Source organism: Paramisgurnus dabryanus, chromosome 1 (assembly GCF_030506205.2).
Source record: "Paramisgurnus dabryanus chromosome 1, PD_genome_1.1, whole genome shotgun sequence".
In the NCBI taxonomy this organism is placed as follows: Eukaryota; Metazoa; Chordata; class Actinopteri; order Cypriniformes; family Cobitidae; genus Paramisgurnus; species Paramisgurnus dabryanus.
Genome location: NC_133337.1, coordinates 21,577,457 through 21,593,246, shown reverse-complemented (window position 1 = coordinate 21,593,246; position 15,790 = coordinate 21,577,457). Strand labels below are relative to the sequence as shown.

Below are 15,790 nucleotides of genomic sequence, written 5' to 3'. Positions count from 1 at the left end.
ACAGATGTTTTATTTTAGCATTAGTTTCACATTAAACATTAGGCAACGGCCTGTTGTGCATTACAATGATTTTAATAGTGGTAGGAGAATGTTGTGTTTGAATTAGCGTAATATTTATAAAAACTATTTATAATTTAGTGTGATAGGAACAGTAGTTGACAAACATCACTGTTTGTGGTGTGCTTGCTGTGCTGTAAGATATTTACAACAGAGCAAACAGAGGTGAATTTAAGGCTACATAGAGATTAATTTAGGCTTTGAGCATGATTACAATCCCATTAATTTCCAAATCTAAGGGGGCACGTGCATTATACTTAACTGTACCAAACCGTACTTGAGTGTATTTGTCCCCCCCCAGCTGGTTTGCACTCACGCTACACTTTATGATCCGTACCCAAATATGCTTACGTCATTTAAAGATGGGATTGTTTTCAAGAAAACTGTAAGATATGCACGATGGAGTTCATCGTAATTGTACGTTTATGACTTTGGGGGTCAAACGTACTTTCGTTCGGTACGATATGCATAGACCTGAGTATGCCCTAAGGATGTGATTGCTCCAAATAAGAATTGTTATGTGTGAATATTGGAGACCCACAGCTTATAGTCTTTATCTTCTCTCAGCATGAGTAGGTCCTCACAGTGGAACTGTCCAGGCGCTGTATTGCTGATGGCCCGACTACAAGGAAACAAAATTATTATTGAATTTGAATTTTGGTTAGAATAGATAATTTCTCAGTCCCCACAGGATTTTGCCATCTTCCACTGACACGATTTAATGCCAGTGTAACTGATCACTGCACTATTTGCCATTAATTTAAATGTCTTATTTGCATTCCATAAAATATTATGTTTAAGGAAAAGGCAAGGAATATTAGTAAAACAAGTTTAGGTCAGTCAAGCATGTGCTGCTTTATTGCAGTGACTTTCATTTGAAAGTAAGCATCACTATGGCCTGCCGTGTTACAGTATGTGTATGTTTGGTTGGTCCTGTGTAAAGATTTTTTTCAAGTTTGTGATATTAGGACGTGGTAATGACTTTTACATTGTTATTTGGGTCAATGACAAAACAAGCTCCTAAACATATATTTAAATAAATCTTTTAAAATGGATGTAATGCAAATTTTTGAGTTGGAAACAATGGGTCACTTATTCATTAATAATTGTGTATGTTGACTTCAGAGACAGGTATCTAGTTATATTAAAATAAAACAGAATGGAGGCCTAGATCAAGTAATTGACGTTTGGACGTCTCTTTACATTATTTTTACATTAGGCATTAAGCAGATGCTTTAATAGAGATTAAAAAAGCGAGGAAGCAAAGCGTAAATATTTGAAGAGTTTGGTTCCAAAACGAGAGAACTCTTTTTTTTTAATTTTGGTCAAAATATGTTTATAATTATGTTGTTATGTTTGTGTTTTACTGTGCTATTTAGCTGTATTTTTTAGTTATGAAGGCTTCAATCAAAACAAACCAACTGCAGTTTGATTGATATTAATTGGAATGCACAAATCAAAAAAATAGATTTAGAGTTATCTCGTTTTGGAACCAAACTCTTTATGTGTAAAAAAATAATACAGCCTATATAATAATGTATAATATACTGTATATAATAAAAATAATAATAATACAGATAATGTATATCAAAATACATCATATAAAAATATTATAAAATAAAATATAATAATGTAAATATTAAATATCAACATACATTATTATTATAGCGTAGTATTTGATTATAGCATACGTGATTATTGCGTAGGTGTGGTATTAGTTGTCCTTGAGTTTTTTCGTAAGTTTTTGTTGATTCATGATTTATTCATGAAAATGTCCGTACGCAATTTTTACGCACAAATTTGAGCGAATGGATGCGTAGTCAATGAGACCCATTGTGTTTAAAAAGTTATACAGAAAATAAAGTGACATGTCATAAATAAATGTTATTTTACAGTAAATAATGCCGCCAGACACAAAAATATTTATGATGTCATTGACCCATGTAATTATTAATACATAATTAGGTGATTTTTTTTTCACTTTAAACTACATCAAAATATATTATATGCTTATAGTGAATATATCCAAATTGCGTTAAATTATTTTGGAACCAAACTTGTGCAAGATCCTGATGGGACTGGGCTCAGTCTCATTTGTGTTGTGTCCACAACATAAAGTACATCACAATTTCATAAACCATTACATGGTTAGTTGGACAGTCACTCAGTCAGTTATGTCCCTAGTGTTTCCAAATATTTAGATGGTTAATCTCCACACAGACACTCCAGGAAGAACAGCACACATACATCGAGGCAACACATATCACTCAAGTCCTGCAGATTATCAATACCCATTCCATTGGACCTGTCAGCAGCTTTGAACACCTTTAAAGGGTTAATTCAGCCAAAAATAAAAACAAAGTCATTTTTATTTCCCCTTCTGACTCTTCACAAACTGCCAAAGCACACAAAAGTGTCATTAAATAACTCCATTAGACTCACCGTGGAACTTTTTTACCAAAAACAGAATGCAACCAATTCTCCCATACGCCCACTTATTACATAACAAAAAATTACATAAGAAAACTTGAGTTAACTACTTTCAGTCCAACCCTCAAATATGTATCTGTGAGTTTTTTTGCAGAGGAGTAGTGCCAAAGTCAAAATTACTTTGTCACTTTTGTACATCAAGGTTCTGTACTTGGCCCGCTTATTTTCTCTAAATATACAAAACATCACTGCAGCCTATTATTCAGACACATGCCGTTTACCTTCCAGTATCACACCATTGACACCCTGATTTACTTTTCATTCTCTCTGCACAGATCTCAACCTGCTAGACAGCTCAGTCTAGGAAACACTGAGCTTCTCATCTTACCAGCTACCCTGATAAAAAAGCACTAGTATTCAGCTAGGATACTATACACAACACATTTTCGCTACCTTTTCACATAAAGTCCAATGCAAAAGTTTGTGTTCAGGAAAGTTTTAAAACCTTTCTTGGCATCTGCAGGGATGGTAGGTTTGGCAACACTAATGTAAGCACCCATGCATGCATACTTGTGGATTACAATACCATACTTTAAAGGGGATGTAAAATAGAACTTTGGTGTCTCCAGAGTACGTAGGTTTTGGGTGTGTCCTTTAAAATGCTGGATAATGCAGATTAAGGAATGGTATAATAAAAGGGGTGGTATTATTATAATGAGATCTCCTTCTGACATCACAAGGGGAGCCAAATTGCAATGACCTTTTTTACATATTCTTGCAGGGAATTGTTTACCAAAAATAAGTTACTGGATTGTTTTTTTGTTTCACATTTTCTAGGTTGATGGAGGCACTGGGGACCCAATCATAGCACATATATAACATAAAAAGAAGACAGACCCATTTTAAAAATTGTGATACCAAATGTTATGGTAGCAATGATTTCCTTTGCCATCCCACCTAAAGACCGAATTATGGTCCACTTTTTATGGGTATGCGAGGGTCGCAATTTTCGTCATCCAAAGAGTGTGTGCGTACTGTATGGGCACTGTCATTTTTTTTTAAAAAAACCTGTGTACACAGTACGCGTATGTCGGCATGCGCGTACAGTTGAATGTAATATGTAGCCCAGGTCATGCATTGCATTTTGTCGCAATGTTATTTGAAGGGAGATTTGGCAGCCGATCTGTAGTTCACATTTCAGTACACATTTAGCATGCACTGCTACGTTGTAATGACATGCATGTTTAGTTTGGACTTGATGTGAAAAGGCCTTTTACTTTTTACTGTTCATTTTGTTTTTATTGTATACCACACCTAGCACATCCCTGTGGGCTAATGTAAATGTAAAGTCCAAATAAAAAAATCACTTTATGCATTATACATTACAAACAAGAATATTTGACAGTAAAAAGAGGACAGGAGACAGTGAAACCACGCAAAGGGGGAACGAGTACAGTATGGGGAGAAGGGGTCAGGGATGCCACACGATGAGGCTCCATTATATCTAACCTTGAAACCAGTCCAAATACATGTCGTCAGGACTGTCATCCATCACCTCATACAGGACTACCAGCAGCAGTCCATAGAAAAACAACAGAAACACAATCAGCCGTGTGCGTGCGTGTGTGTTAGTGGCTATGTTTGAAATAGTACCTCACCATACTAAGGCTGTTTTTGTCAAACTGAAAATTACCAAATAATATAAAAAAATTCAATATAAAATGAATATGCATATGTAGGCACCATTTTTGTCTATCAAACAAATGTAAAACATTTTAGCACATGTCTGTAAAACAAAAAAAAGTTTAGGATCATGAGAAACATTTCAGTGAACTGATCCTAGCTTTTGACCAACAAAATGTGTCTTTCTCCAACACATTGACCAGCAAACTTTACTTTAAACAAGCAACATAATAAAGTTGTGTAACAATTATCTAGCACACTACTGTAAAAAAACAAACAAACATTAAATACTGAATATTGTATGAAATAAAAAAGTAGAAAAGTGAAAAGTATGCTAGTAGTCCATTCCAAAGAGATTCAACCTTGTTTTGCCTTAATGAAATTTCGATTGGTTGTTTGTGCGGTAATGTGTGTGTTTAAGTGTGCATGTCTCACCCTCTGGTGGCAGTCTGCGCGAGTGTGCAGAGGTGGCAGTGAGACGAAAGCCAGCGGGCAGGGTCTCTGCTGATCCGGGCATCATGCTGATCCCGTGGACATCCCGCGGAGGAAACTGCCGCCTCCATGACGGCCCTCTAAAATCTTTCTCATCGCACTGTGGGAGGGATTTAGACCAAAGAGTTATGAGACGTAACACCTTATCTGTCATAACGTAGCTTTGTTCCAAAACTTACTACAATGCGCACAAAGCAAATTTCCGAAACTATGATGGGTTTACGCTTGACCTGAAGGATGTCGTAAATGGGTTGCATGATTATGCTGTCTTTGAAAAATGCTTTCTTCTGGACTAAATCTAAAGCAGCCCGCTAATATTATTAACCCTCCTATTATGTTTGGGGTCAAATTGACCTTAAAGCTACAGTACTTTGACATCTCTGACAAATATACTAATTGTATTTTTAAACCAATTTGACCCAAACATTAAAAGTGTTGCTAAAATTTGAACATAACAGGTGGATTAAAGAGACACTCCTTTTAAAAAAATACGCTCATTTTCCAGCTCCCCTAGAGTTAAACATTTGATTTTTACCGTTTTGGAATTCAATCAGCTGATCTCCAGGTCTAGTACACGATGTAACTACAGAAGAGTCAAGTTTTAAATAGGAAAAATATTGAAACTGGTTATTTTTGAGCACGATGCTAATGGTAGTGTTGTAGTCAGGACCACCTAAACCGAGACCAAGTCATGACCAAGACAAACAGGCCGAGACCGAGACAAGACCGAGACTTTAAAGGGTCGAGACCAAGTCAAGACTTAGACCAGCCGAGACCAAGTCAAGACCAAGACCAGTGCAAGTCACTGCATTAAAACACTTATGATAAAATGTGGAATATGCATATGATTAGGCACTTCTTGTCTCTGTGTGTGTGTGTGTGTGTGTGTGTGTGTGTGTGTGTGTGTGTGTGTGTGTGTGTGTGTGTGTGTGTGTGTGTGTGTGTGTGTGTGTGTGTGTGTGTGTGTGTGTGTGTGTGTGTGTGTGTGTGTGTGTGTGTGTGTGTGTGTGTGTGTGCCATCAGAGAAGTTGATAAAATAATCAAAGGCATTGCAGATATGTGGGAATTTATCTTTGTCTATAAGCAAATAAAAGTGAACAAACACTAAATAGCTGAAATCAACTTAACCATTTATTCTGAACTGTCTTTCCATGGCTTGCCATCCACTTAACACAATGCAGGTGTTTTTAGTAAGAAAATTAGAAAAATTGTCATTGGGAGAAACTTAAACAATGCCTAAACAATGCCAACATCATATGCCAAACCTGAATAAACTGCATAAAATTAATGATAAAAAATACATTTGTGATGTGCACTGCAAAAAATGATTTAAGAAAAAAATGTTCTTAGTATTTTTGTCTTGTTTTCAGTAAAAATATCTAAAAATTCTTAAATTAAGATGCTTTTTCTCGATGAGCAAAACTACCCAAGAAAATAAGTCTAGTTTTAATACCAAAAATATCAAATTTTATTTTTTTTGTGTGAATAAAACATGCCCAAAAATCTGCCAATGGGGTAAGCAAAAAAATCTTGTACCTTTTTCTTAAACAGTAAATTCAAGAAAACTTTGCTTACCCTACTGGCAGATTTTTTTGCTTGTTTTGTTCACAAAATCACTTAAATTTGACATTTTTGCTCTAAAAACTATACTTATTTTCCTGGGTCGTTTTGTTCATCAAGAAAAAGCATCTTAATTTAAGAATTTGTAGATATTTTTACTGAAAACAAGACAAAAATACTAAGAATTTTTTTCTTGAAAATCATTTTTTGCAGTGTGCCATCAGTTGTGGTCTTGACCGGTCTTGAAATAAAATTCGAGTCCTCTTTGTCTGAGATCGAGACGAGACCGAGTAAAAATGCGGTCGATTCCTAGGCGAGACCGAGTAAAAATGCGGTCGATTCCAAGACGAGACCAAGACCTTTAAAAAGTGACCGAGATCGGTCTCGAGACCTACAACACTAGCTAATGGTCTAATCAGATTCAATGGATTATGCTAAGCTATGCTAAAAGTGGTACCGCCAGACCTGTAGATCAACTGAATGGATTCGAAGATGGTAAAAATCAAATGTTTAACGGAGTATATTTTCAAAAAAAGTGGAGTGTCCCTTTAAGGGAGACTGCAACCCCAGAATTCATTGCTCAGTCTACCCAGAATTACTTATAGTAAAAATGCTTCTTACAGGGGCAGTTTACAATAAGGCATCTCACTACTGTAGGTATTGCAACCAGAGCTATTTTCTAATGTTAAACTGCAAGTAAAATATAATGAAATTATTGCCTGACCTCATCTAATCGTCTCTCGGTTCCCAGTGCCAGCAGGTTGTTGTATTCTCTTTCAAGAATTTGTCTAGCCTGTTGGAAAAGGATTGTTGTTATATTCTTCCTGTTTAAAAAACAGCAGTAATTGTATTACGAGTGTGTGTTGTGACCTGAGTGTTTTGGTTGGGGATTTGCAGCAGCAGGGCCAGGCTGCTGTAGTCAAAGTTGTCATCGAGTGCAATGAGCGCTCCATGCACTCCGCTCTCGAACAGGATGTTGGCGTAGTCACGGAGGCCGATGCTTTGAATCCAGCGTATCACGCGCTCGTTAGTCCACACTAGCACATCTAGAAAAGTTGTACACAAATGTGACCCTGGACCTAGTCACAAGTCATTAGTAGCATGGGTATATTTGTAGCAATTGCCAAAAATACATTGTATGGGTTTTAATGCCAAAAATCATTTGGATATTAAGTAAAGATCATGTTTCATTAAGATAAATTGTACATTTCCTTCTGTAAATATATATATAAAAAATTTATTTATCATTAGTAATATGTGTTGCTAAGGACTTCATTTGGACAACTGTAAAGGTGATTTTCTCAATATTTAGATTTTTTGCAGTCTCAAATTCCAGATTTTTTTTAATTGTTGTATATCTGCAAAATATTGTCCTATACAAGCAAACCCCTAAAATGCCTCAATTTTTAAAAAGTACCCTTGTTTGTTATTTTTCTTTTTTATTTACCCTATAGAAATATGCATAAACTGTAAAGCTGCTTTACAACAATGCAAAATTGGTAAAAGAGCTTCTGTATATAAATAAATATAAATTAAATTGATTTCTACAAGTATATGTGTGTGACTGTTTTTTTGCAGTATTATAAACACCTCCAATAGTTAAAGAAAAATAAACCTACCTCTTATTTCATGCTGGCTGCTTTCTCTCCGTCTCTCCAGTTCCTTTCTGTCATAGTTGAGCTTCTTCAAACACATGATGCCATACTGGAGACTGGTTCTGTTAAGAGTTAATAAAGCAGTTACACTGTATAAGCCCTTAATAAACTGTTAATACAGCTTAAGAACTTATGGCCTACAAAATAAGTAACATTTAAAGGTGCAATGTGGGACTTTTCGTAAGATCTCTGTGGACTGAGCTGTAGATTGCAATTCACAGTCTCACTGCTAGATGCCACTAAAATTCCCACATTGCACCTTTAACTTTTGTCTAACTGAGAATGAAAGCGTAAATCAAATAAAAATATTTTGCTGTTAAATAAAGTTCATTCTAATGAATCTAAATGTGTTATAAGCAACGGTTTTTGCAATATTATATGTGAATAAGACACTCTTCTCCTAAACCTCCACCATTCAAAGAGGGTTGCACACAGAGATGCTTGATCAGTGAGGTAGAGATAGGGCGATCTGACGATCTTATATCGGGATCGATCTTGGCAATGCCCACGATCCACTTTTTAAGCGAATCATATAGATCATGATCTCTTCTAAAGTACAAAACAAGCCCATTTTACCTCCACCAATGAATTAAATAATCTAACCAAGTGGTACCAAGTGGTATCACAATGAGATTGATATAGACCAGGGTTCCAGCTCATGTACCTGTGGAAGCTGTCCACCATTTTTAAATGCACTCTGAGGTCTTTCTTTGTAAGGTGGTCCAGCATGCGTGCGTCCACCAGACACTCCATGAAGTAGCTGCGGTACTGAGGTAGACCTAGACTGGGCAGCCACTCGTTCCCAATCCACTCGTGGTTCATGTCTCCATATGCTAGTGTCTAAACAACGCAGATGACACATTACATCCTAGAGTCTTAACTTAAGGAGCTCATTTTGTTAGTGCACTTTACATATTATAAATTCTTTACTCCAATAACCTCTCTTAAAAACCTCAAAATATCGTTATGCAGTTAAATGGACTCATGTAGCCCTCCCTGTAAACCACACCCCCCTAAAACAATGCCAAACTTCATGTGTCTGACTCCTACCTGTGACCAGCTTCCCTCTTCGGACTCTGACTTCTGATGGGTGAAGAAAGAAAGTGATTAATCAGCATTAGGTCTGCAAATTATTAAACTACTGTACAATCAGACAGAGTACATACACATACTTTGGTTTTTGACAGTCCCATAACTACCCATGCCACCATGCTTCTGTACTTAATGCATTTGGATGGCTTTGAACATTTCTATAACATAATTACACAGAAAGCAGCAGACATGCAGATATATACGGGACACTTCAACATCGCACATAACTTCAAATATACTGTAATCTAATACAGGGGTTTTCAAACTGGAGTCGCCAGAAAATTTTAAAAAAGTGTGAAAAGTCTGTGTAGTCAATTATTTAAAGGCGGGGTGCACGATTTTTGAAAAACGCCTTAGTCGAGTACCAAAACACACTTGTAGCCAATCAGCAGAAAGGGGCGTGTCTATTAAATGTCATCATTGCCTGGGTTACGTATGTGTGGGGCGGGTCTATCAAAAGAAGGCCCAGATTCTATTGGGGTAGGGGCGTGTTTGTTTAGGTGATTTCAAATGTCAACTTTGTCTTTCAGAGATTGTGCACCCTGCCTTTAAGTTTGTAAACAAATTTGCTGTCTTTATAATAATCACAATTACTATTAATAAGACAGAATAAATGGTTCTTTATAAAAAAATATGGATATACATTTTAGAACTTAAAAGATTCATCATATGGGGTCCCTGCCATCAAAACGTTTGAAAACCCCTGATCTAATACACACAACATGCATGCATTTTCAATTTGGTGCCTTAGTCATTACTGATCTGCACTATTAAATCTTTTTATAACTTTAAGACCATACTACACAACTTTATCTGCCGGTTGTACACACAGACTGAGCGCAACTGAAATAGATCTGATCCAACTGGGCACAATCAGTCATCATGACCATATTACATTCATAATCGGTCTGATTTTCGTCTCCCTTGCTCCACTTTCTTCAAAACTTCACAGAAATGTGAAATACATCATCAGATATTGTCTGGGTTTAGTTATGAGCGATTGTTATGCTGATGAGAGGTAAGGGGTGAACAGAGAGCAAGCTGTTATTGTGAAACTGCTCTGACATCAAAATGAGTCTCAATGTGTTATTCACTCTTGATTTGAACATATGAACAATATTCAGCTCTAGTTTTGTCAGATCAGTTTTACAGTATATGGCAAATTAGGGCTTTTATCATTTCTAATTTCCCCTTCTACAAGTAAAAAATATCCTCTCCACCCAGTTTAAAGACCAAAGTCAACAACAGATGGCTTTTATTTCTATTTTATGTTACATGACAATAATGTTAATTGGCATAAAGTTACTATGTTAAAGGGATAGTTTATCCTAAAATGAAATTCTGTTGTAATTTCTACACCTTAATGTTGTTTAATACATATCTGGGTTTCTTTAAAGGGAACCCTCCTTTTTTAAAAATATGCTAATTTTCCAGATCCTATAGGGTTAAACATTTGATTTTTAACGTTTGGAATCCATTTGCCTGATCTCCGGGTCTGGCGCTTGCACTTTTAGCATAGCTTAGCATAATCCATTAAATTTGATTAGACAATTAGCATCGCGTTAAAAAATAACCGAACAGTTTAGATTTAAAACTTGACTCTTCTGTAGTAGCATCGTATACTGAGACCAACAGAAAATTAAAAGTTGCCTTTTTCTAGGCAGATATGGCTAGGAACTATATCCTCATGCTGGCGTAATAATCAAGGACTTTGCTGCCATAACATGGCTGCAGGAGGCGCAATGATATTAGGCAGTGCCCGAAAATAGTCCCCTGCTATTGAAAGTTACCAAGAGGACTACTTTCAGTCAAGAGTCAAGTTTTAAATAGGAAAAATATCAACACTTTGGTTATTTTTAGCCAGATGCTAACTGTCTAATCAGATTCAAGTGATTGGGCTAAGCTATGCTAAAAAGTGTTACCGCCAGACCCGGAGATCAGCTGAATGGATTCAAAAACTGTAAAAATCAAATGTTTAACTCTAGGGGAGATGGAAAATGTGCATATTTTCAAAAAATTGGAGTGTCCCTTTAATCTGTTGAACAAAAAAGAAGATATTTTTATCATAGATGGTACAGTAAACACACAGTTGATGGTACCTATTGAATTCTATAGTAGGAAAAACAAATACTACTGAAGTCAATGAGTACTGTCAACAGTGTGCTGCTTTTGTATTCAACAGAATAAACTATCCCATTAAGTTACTATAAGTGTTCCTGTTGCTCAATTGGTAGAGCATTGTGCTAGCACAGAAAAGGCAATGGGTTCGACCACGGAAAGACACATACTGATAAAAAATGTATAGATTGTATGCTGTAAATTGCTCTATAATCTAGATAAAAGCATGCAACTAATGCATAAATGTAAAAGTGTTAACTTCTGACTTTAGGCTAAAATGATTACTAAATAGCTATCTGGCTTTTGGTTACCATTAACTAATAAATAGATTATGCCCAAAATAAAAGTTATAAGTTTCGATCAACACACAAAATCAAGTGTACACTAATTACTGTATTCATGCAGAATATAATTAGTAATGTTTATTAGAAAAGTCAATTTCATAATGACTTTACATTTTACACTGTTAGTAAAAATGATCAAAAAATATGTACCCCAGCAGTCACTGGGGCTGTACCCTTTCAAAAAGTAGAGCTTTGCAGCTAAATAGTTCGTATAAGTACCTCAGAGGTACATATTGGAATCTCGATGGAAAAAATTTGTACCAAATTAGGACCTTTAAAAGGGTACTGCCCACGTGACAGTTAGGTTACATATGTTCACCATTTTTCTAACAGTGTACAAGAGTTAATATAAGCAAAGGACAGCAAATGTGAGGATGAAAGAGGAGGCTTTACTCAAGAGATAAAAACAGAGAATGGAAAAGGATGATGTGACTGACCGTTTTCGAGGGGGCAGCAAGGGTCTCCATTTCCTCATGGGTTACCCACACATTACCCGACGGCTATGTGGGCGTCCCCAGAGATTACAGCAAATCCAACAGGAAGGGCAAGCAGTGTTAAAGAAGAAGAGCGGCAGCACTGTAAGCAAATTAGCAAGACCCGCCCACTGAGACACAAACACAAACTGAAGACAAAACACATAGATCAGATACTGCTGCAGGGGAAAATGCATTGCAGCATGCAAAACGAGCAATGCCTTGTTGCAGTTAGTGCAATGACTTTTGAGAAAATACAATGCGATTAAATTTTAAGTTTGGCATTCTGGGTCTCTAGTAATAGTGCCGTTTTCAACCAGGTTTCTCAAACAGAACCCATCTCAAACATAAGCTATTGGTAAAGCCGGTGTTGCTTTTTTGTGCGAGTCGGGATGTTCACATAAAGTAACGTCTCTGTGAGTAGCGGTGTGTTGTTTGTGCATTTTAAAGTGCAACTAAAATGACTTGAGCTTTTATAAGCTGCCGTTTTTGTGGCTTCTGGGATGAGCACATCTCACCCCTTCAAAGTGTGATTACACGACATCATCACAGCTCAGCTGTCGTGTTGAAGGCAAAATACGATTACCATGACAACAAAAAAATCGTAAGGATTTTACACTCGTGGGGTGCACTTGCACTCGGACCAATTGAATATTGCAGTGGGTGGGGCTACCTAAACGAACATAGCAGAAACCTGTGTGAACAAATGTCCTGTGACTTGTTGCGGCTGGTTGGACTAACTTTTAGCACTTATTCATTAAGTCTGGTTAGGTCATGGTGTAGCGAGGCCGGGCTTGATGAGTTTTTAGGTTTCTGATTTGTGATGAATGTATACATTTCCAGCATGCATGCTAATGGAAAGAACAGAGAGTAATGGTATTGTGTGTGCTTCTGTGTGTGTGTGTACTCACGGTTCGAGATGTAGGTGGAGCAGAGGGGCTTGTGAGCGAGACCATCTCCTGAATGGCAAGGCGTAGTTTGAGACGGTGCAGTGGGTTACTGATGCCAATCTCTCTCTGGATCTCAGTATCCGAAAGGGCCGACATAATAGCACCGCTTTTAACATTGGCACGGCATGCTGCCACGTACCACGCTGGCATTCCCAGCCACAGCTAAGAACCCAAACACATTATATATACACATCACATTGAATAAACAAACAAAAAGTTACATGAAGAGATGCTTCACAGCTACAAAGTGCAATTAAATACTGCATGTTTTACCACTAGGTGGTGCCATTGCATTAGGTCAAATGATGTCTGTACTGTACCATGATAAAAATATCTCCCTAAGGTCCCTACAGGGACACTGGCCTTCCCAAACATAATCCATTGGTTCTTCCACTGACACTGTGTTGAATGCTCTATTTAAAGCAATGTTGAAAATATAAAAATAAATCGGACAGCCGCCGGTGTGTGTGCATTCATAGAAAGTAATATGTTTGATTTTTAGATACATGGCACTTCTTGGCCGGTGTGCGACCCCATTTTAAAGTACATCTAGACTACAGATTGGCCTCATGCACGTAATAAATGGAAATCATGTGCTGTGTCAACACAGCACTGACATTTGCTGCAGTTAAAGAGGTATGGCATTTTCTTCACCAAACAAAACCGTAACTGTGTCATTATGGGGCAAAAATGAAAGAAATAATTCCCAATTGGATCCAATTTCCAGAGTGTGCAATACTCCGTGCAAGAAATAAGCATCCTATGACGTGTTTTGTGACACATCATTGTCCTGGCGTTATCCTCAACTCTCCTTTGCCAGCTTCATAAAAAATACCCATTGTTGGGCAGCCCAAGCACCCCACTGTAAGAACCATATAGCAATGTAGCCCAATCATATCTTTTATATGTTGGGATATCTCAATCTAGCTATATCTCAGGAAAGCAACAAAGCAGATATATTTTTTTTGACTTTTGCAGTTTAATGAAAACCTTTTAGTGGGCTTAAATGGCCCTATTCTCATTTTCTTCAGAAAGTGCCCATCCAGATTTATTACTGTACTGTATATACGAGTGTCTTTGGCCAAATTGTAGCCAGCCAAATATAACAACAATTTAAGGAGCAAGCGAATGCCTGTGCCTGCTAGTATCTTCTTTTACCGATTGTGCAAGCAACACATTAGCATCAATCCTACTATGGATTACCAGCATCGCCCCCTCATCAAATAAAGCAAATACACTATATAGACAAAATTATTGGGATTAAGATTAAAGTAGTCAAACCTGTCACAATACTTTTGTCTATGTAGATTTATCTTATGTGTAAGCTTTGTAACTCTAATGCATTTCTATTAAATGTTTTGAAGCTCAATTGTTTTGTCGCCAGCAAGTGCCGCCCACCTCCAACCACGCAACAACTGTAGGGCCATCCCACTGTGCAAAGGGTAATCCTTTTCTCCTGGCTTCTTCCAACAACTCGTGCCTAGAGAGAGAAAGAAAGACAGAGAAAGGGCGAGACAGAGACAGACGAGTAAGTAGAAAAACAGAATCGGCAGCCCTGAGAGATAATCAACTGAATAGAAAGAGAGAAAAAACATATAAAGATAGAAGAAAGTAAGATGCATTATCTGTCTCTGCCGGGTTTTCTGCGCTTTAATGACTACTATGGTTTCTTATTTCATAACTCAGTTGGAATGTTGCATTACAAATGCATGTCTCTTTTCATGTAAATATGCAATGCCAAAATTAATAAACTGCTCTGTTTGCATCTCTGTCAACCGGATGTTTTTGGTTAAGAATCAAAAACGTTGTTAAGGTTGGAAAAAAACTTTGGGTTAAGAAAAATCCTGCTGGGACATAAGCTAACTTCCCGTTTCTCAGATAAAGATATGGTGACATTTCCTTGCTGTGAACTGATCCTCACCTTCAATTCAAATTCGAAAGCTGTGACTTATCAAGGAAGAGCAGATACGCATTTTCCTTTTAATCTCTTCATGTGTTTTTCTTGATAAATATTTGTGCTTTAAAGGGATAGCTCATCCAAAAATGAAAATTCTGTCCTTCTCAAGTTGTTCCAAACTGGTATAAATTTCTTTGTTTTGCTGAATACAAATGAAGATATTTTGAAAAATAACCAAACAGATCTGGGGCACCAGAGTAGGACAAAATAATAGTATTAAAGTCAATGGTGCCCCAGTACTCCGCTTGGTTACAAAACATTTTCTAAATATCTTCATTTGTGTTCAGCAGAACAAAGAAATGTATACAAGTTTGGGTGAACTATCCCTTTAAGACAAAGCTGCTGTCATAAACTCTGTTCAAACTCAATCACATGCATGTTCTCCGCTGGGAAATATGTCTAGATTCTTTTAAGGTCGCCTCTTGTTATTTTGTAACTATCATTCTTCACAATGTGTCCTCAAGGATCCAACATTAACCAATCAAACTGAGTCATAAAATAGATATAACCTCATATTTTGTCAACTTTTTTGGAATTCTAAAGGCATTCAGAAAAGGTATGAACAAGTAAATGTGAATATTATATGGTAGATGGATACTGCAGACACAGTTGGGACGTTCCTCACCTAGTGAGCAGTCTAAAGTAAGGACACTTGAATGATGTGTTGGGTTTTGAACACATTTAACACATGCTGTAGTGAGAGATTGTGATTCTGTTTGCACAGACTCACAAAACTGCTTATGTAACCACTGATATTTATAATCCACCAAAATGTTGCCAATACTGGTGCTGGAGCATTTTCAAAAAAAAATAAAGGTTGACTATATGCCCACTTCATTTTTCCGGTACAGCTAATGCCAAGTTCACACTAGAACAGGATTTTAAGCTTGATTTGCAAGTCTCGCCAACAGTTTGGGCTGTGATCAGCGCTCGCCAATCTTTATGTGTAAACTACAGTAGTCATCGACGCATCAAGCCA

At 37.0% G+C, this 15,790-nt stretch overlaps 1 protein-coding gene across 9 annotated transcripts in view; it reads right to left on the bottom strand.

The window, feature by feature from the left end:
• Positions 1-15,790, bottom strand: part of ppfia2 (PTPRF interacting protein alpha 2) — a 180,838-nt gene that overhangs the window by 2,068 nt on the left and 162,980 nt on the right. For 3 of the 9 annotated variants that reach the window (XM_065268621.1, XM_065268627.1, XM_065268628.2), the window contains 11 exons: positions 14,253-14,334; positions 12,816-13,016; positions 11,869-11,931; positions 8,928-8,960; positions 8,542-8,717; positions 7,842-7,939; positions 7,093-7,301; positions 6,947-7,015; positions 4,606-4,762; positions 3,997-4,053; positions 599-679 (listed from right to left, as the gene is read on the bottom strand). In XM_065268621.1, the coding sequence (XP_065124693.1) occupies positions 621-679; positions 3,997-4,053; positions 4,606-4,762; positions 6,947-7,015; positions 7,093-7,301; positions 7,842-7,939; positions 8,542-8,717; positions 8,928-8,960; positions 11,869-11,931; positions 12,816-13,016; positions 14,253-14,334 (1,204 nt within the window). In that variant the 3' untranslated portion in view covers positions 599-620. The remainder of the gene's footprint in view (positions 1-598; positions 680-3,996; positions 4,054-4,605; positions 4,763-6,946; positions 7,016-7,092; positions 7,302-7,841; positions 7,940-8,541; positions 8,718-8,927; positions 8,961-11,868; positions 11,932-12,815; positions 13,017-14,252; positions 14,335-15,790) is intronic. The other 6 variants (XM_065268622.1, XM_065268623.1, XM_065268626.1 and 3 more) reach the window with 4 other exon arrangements.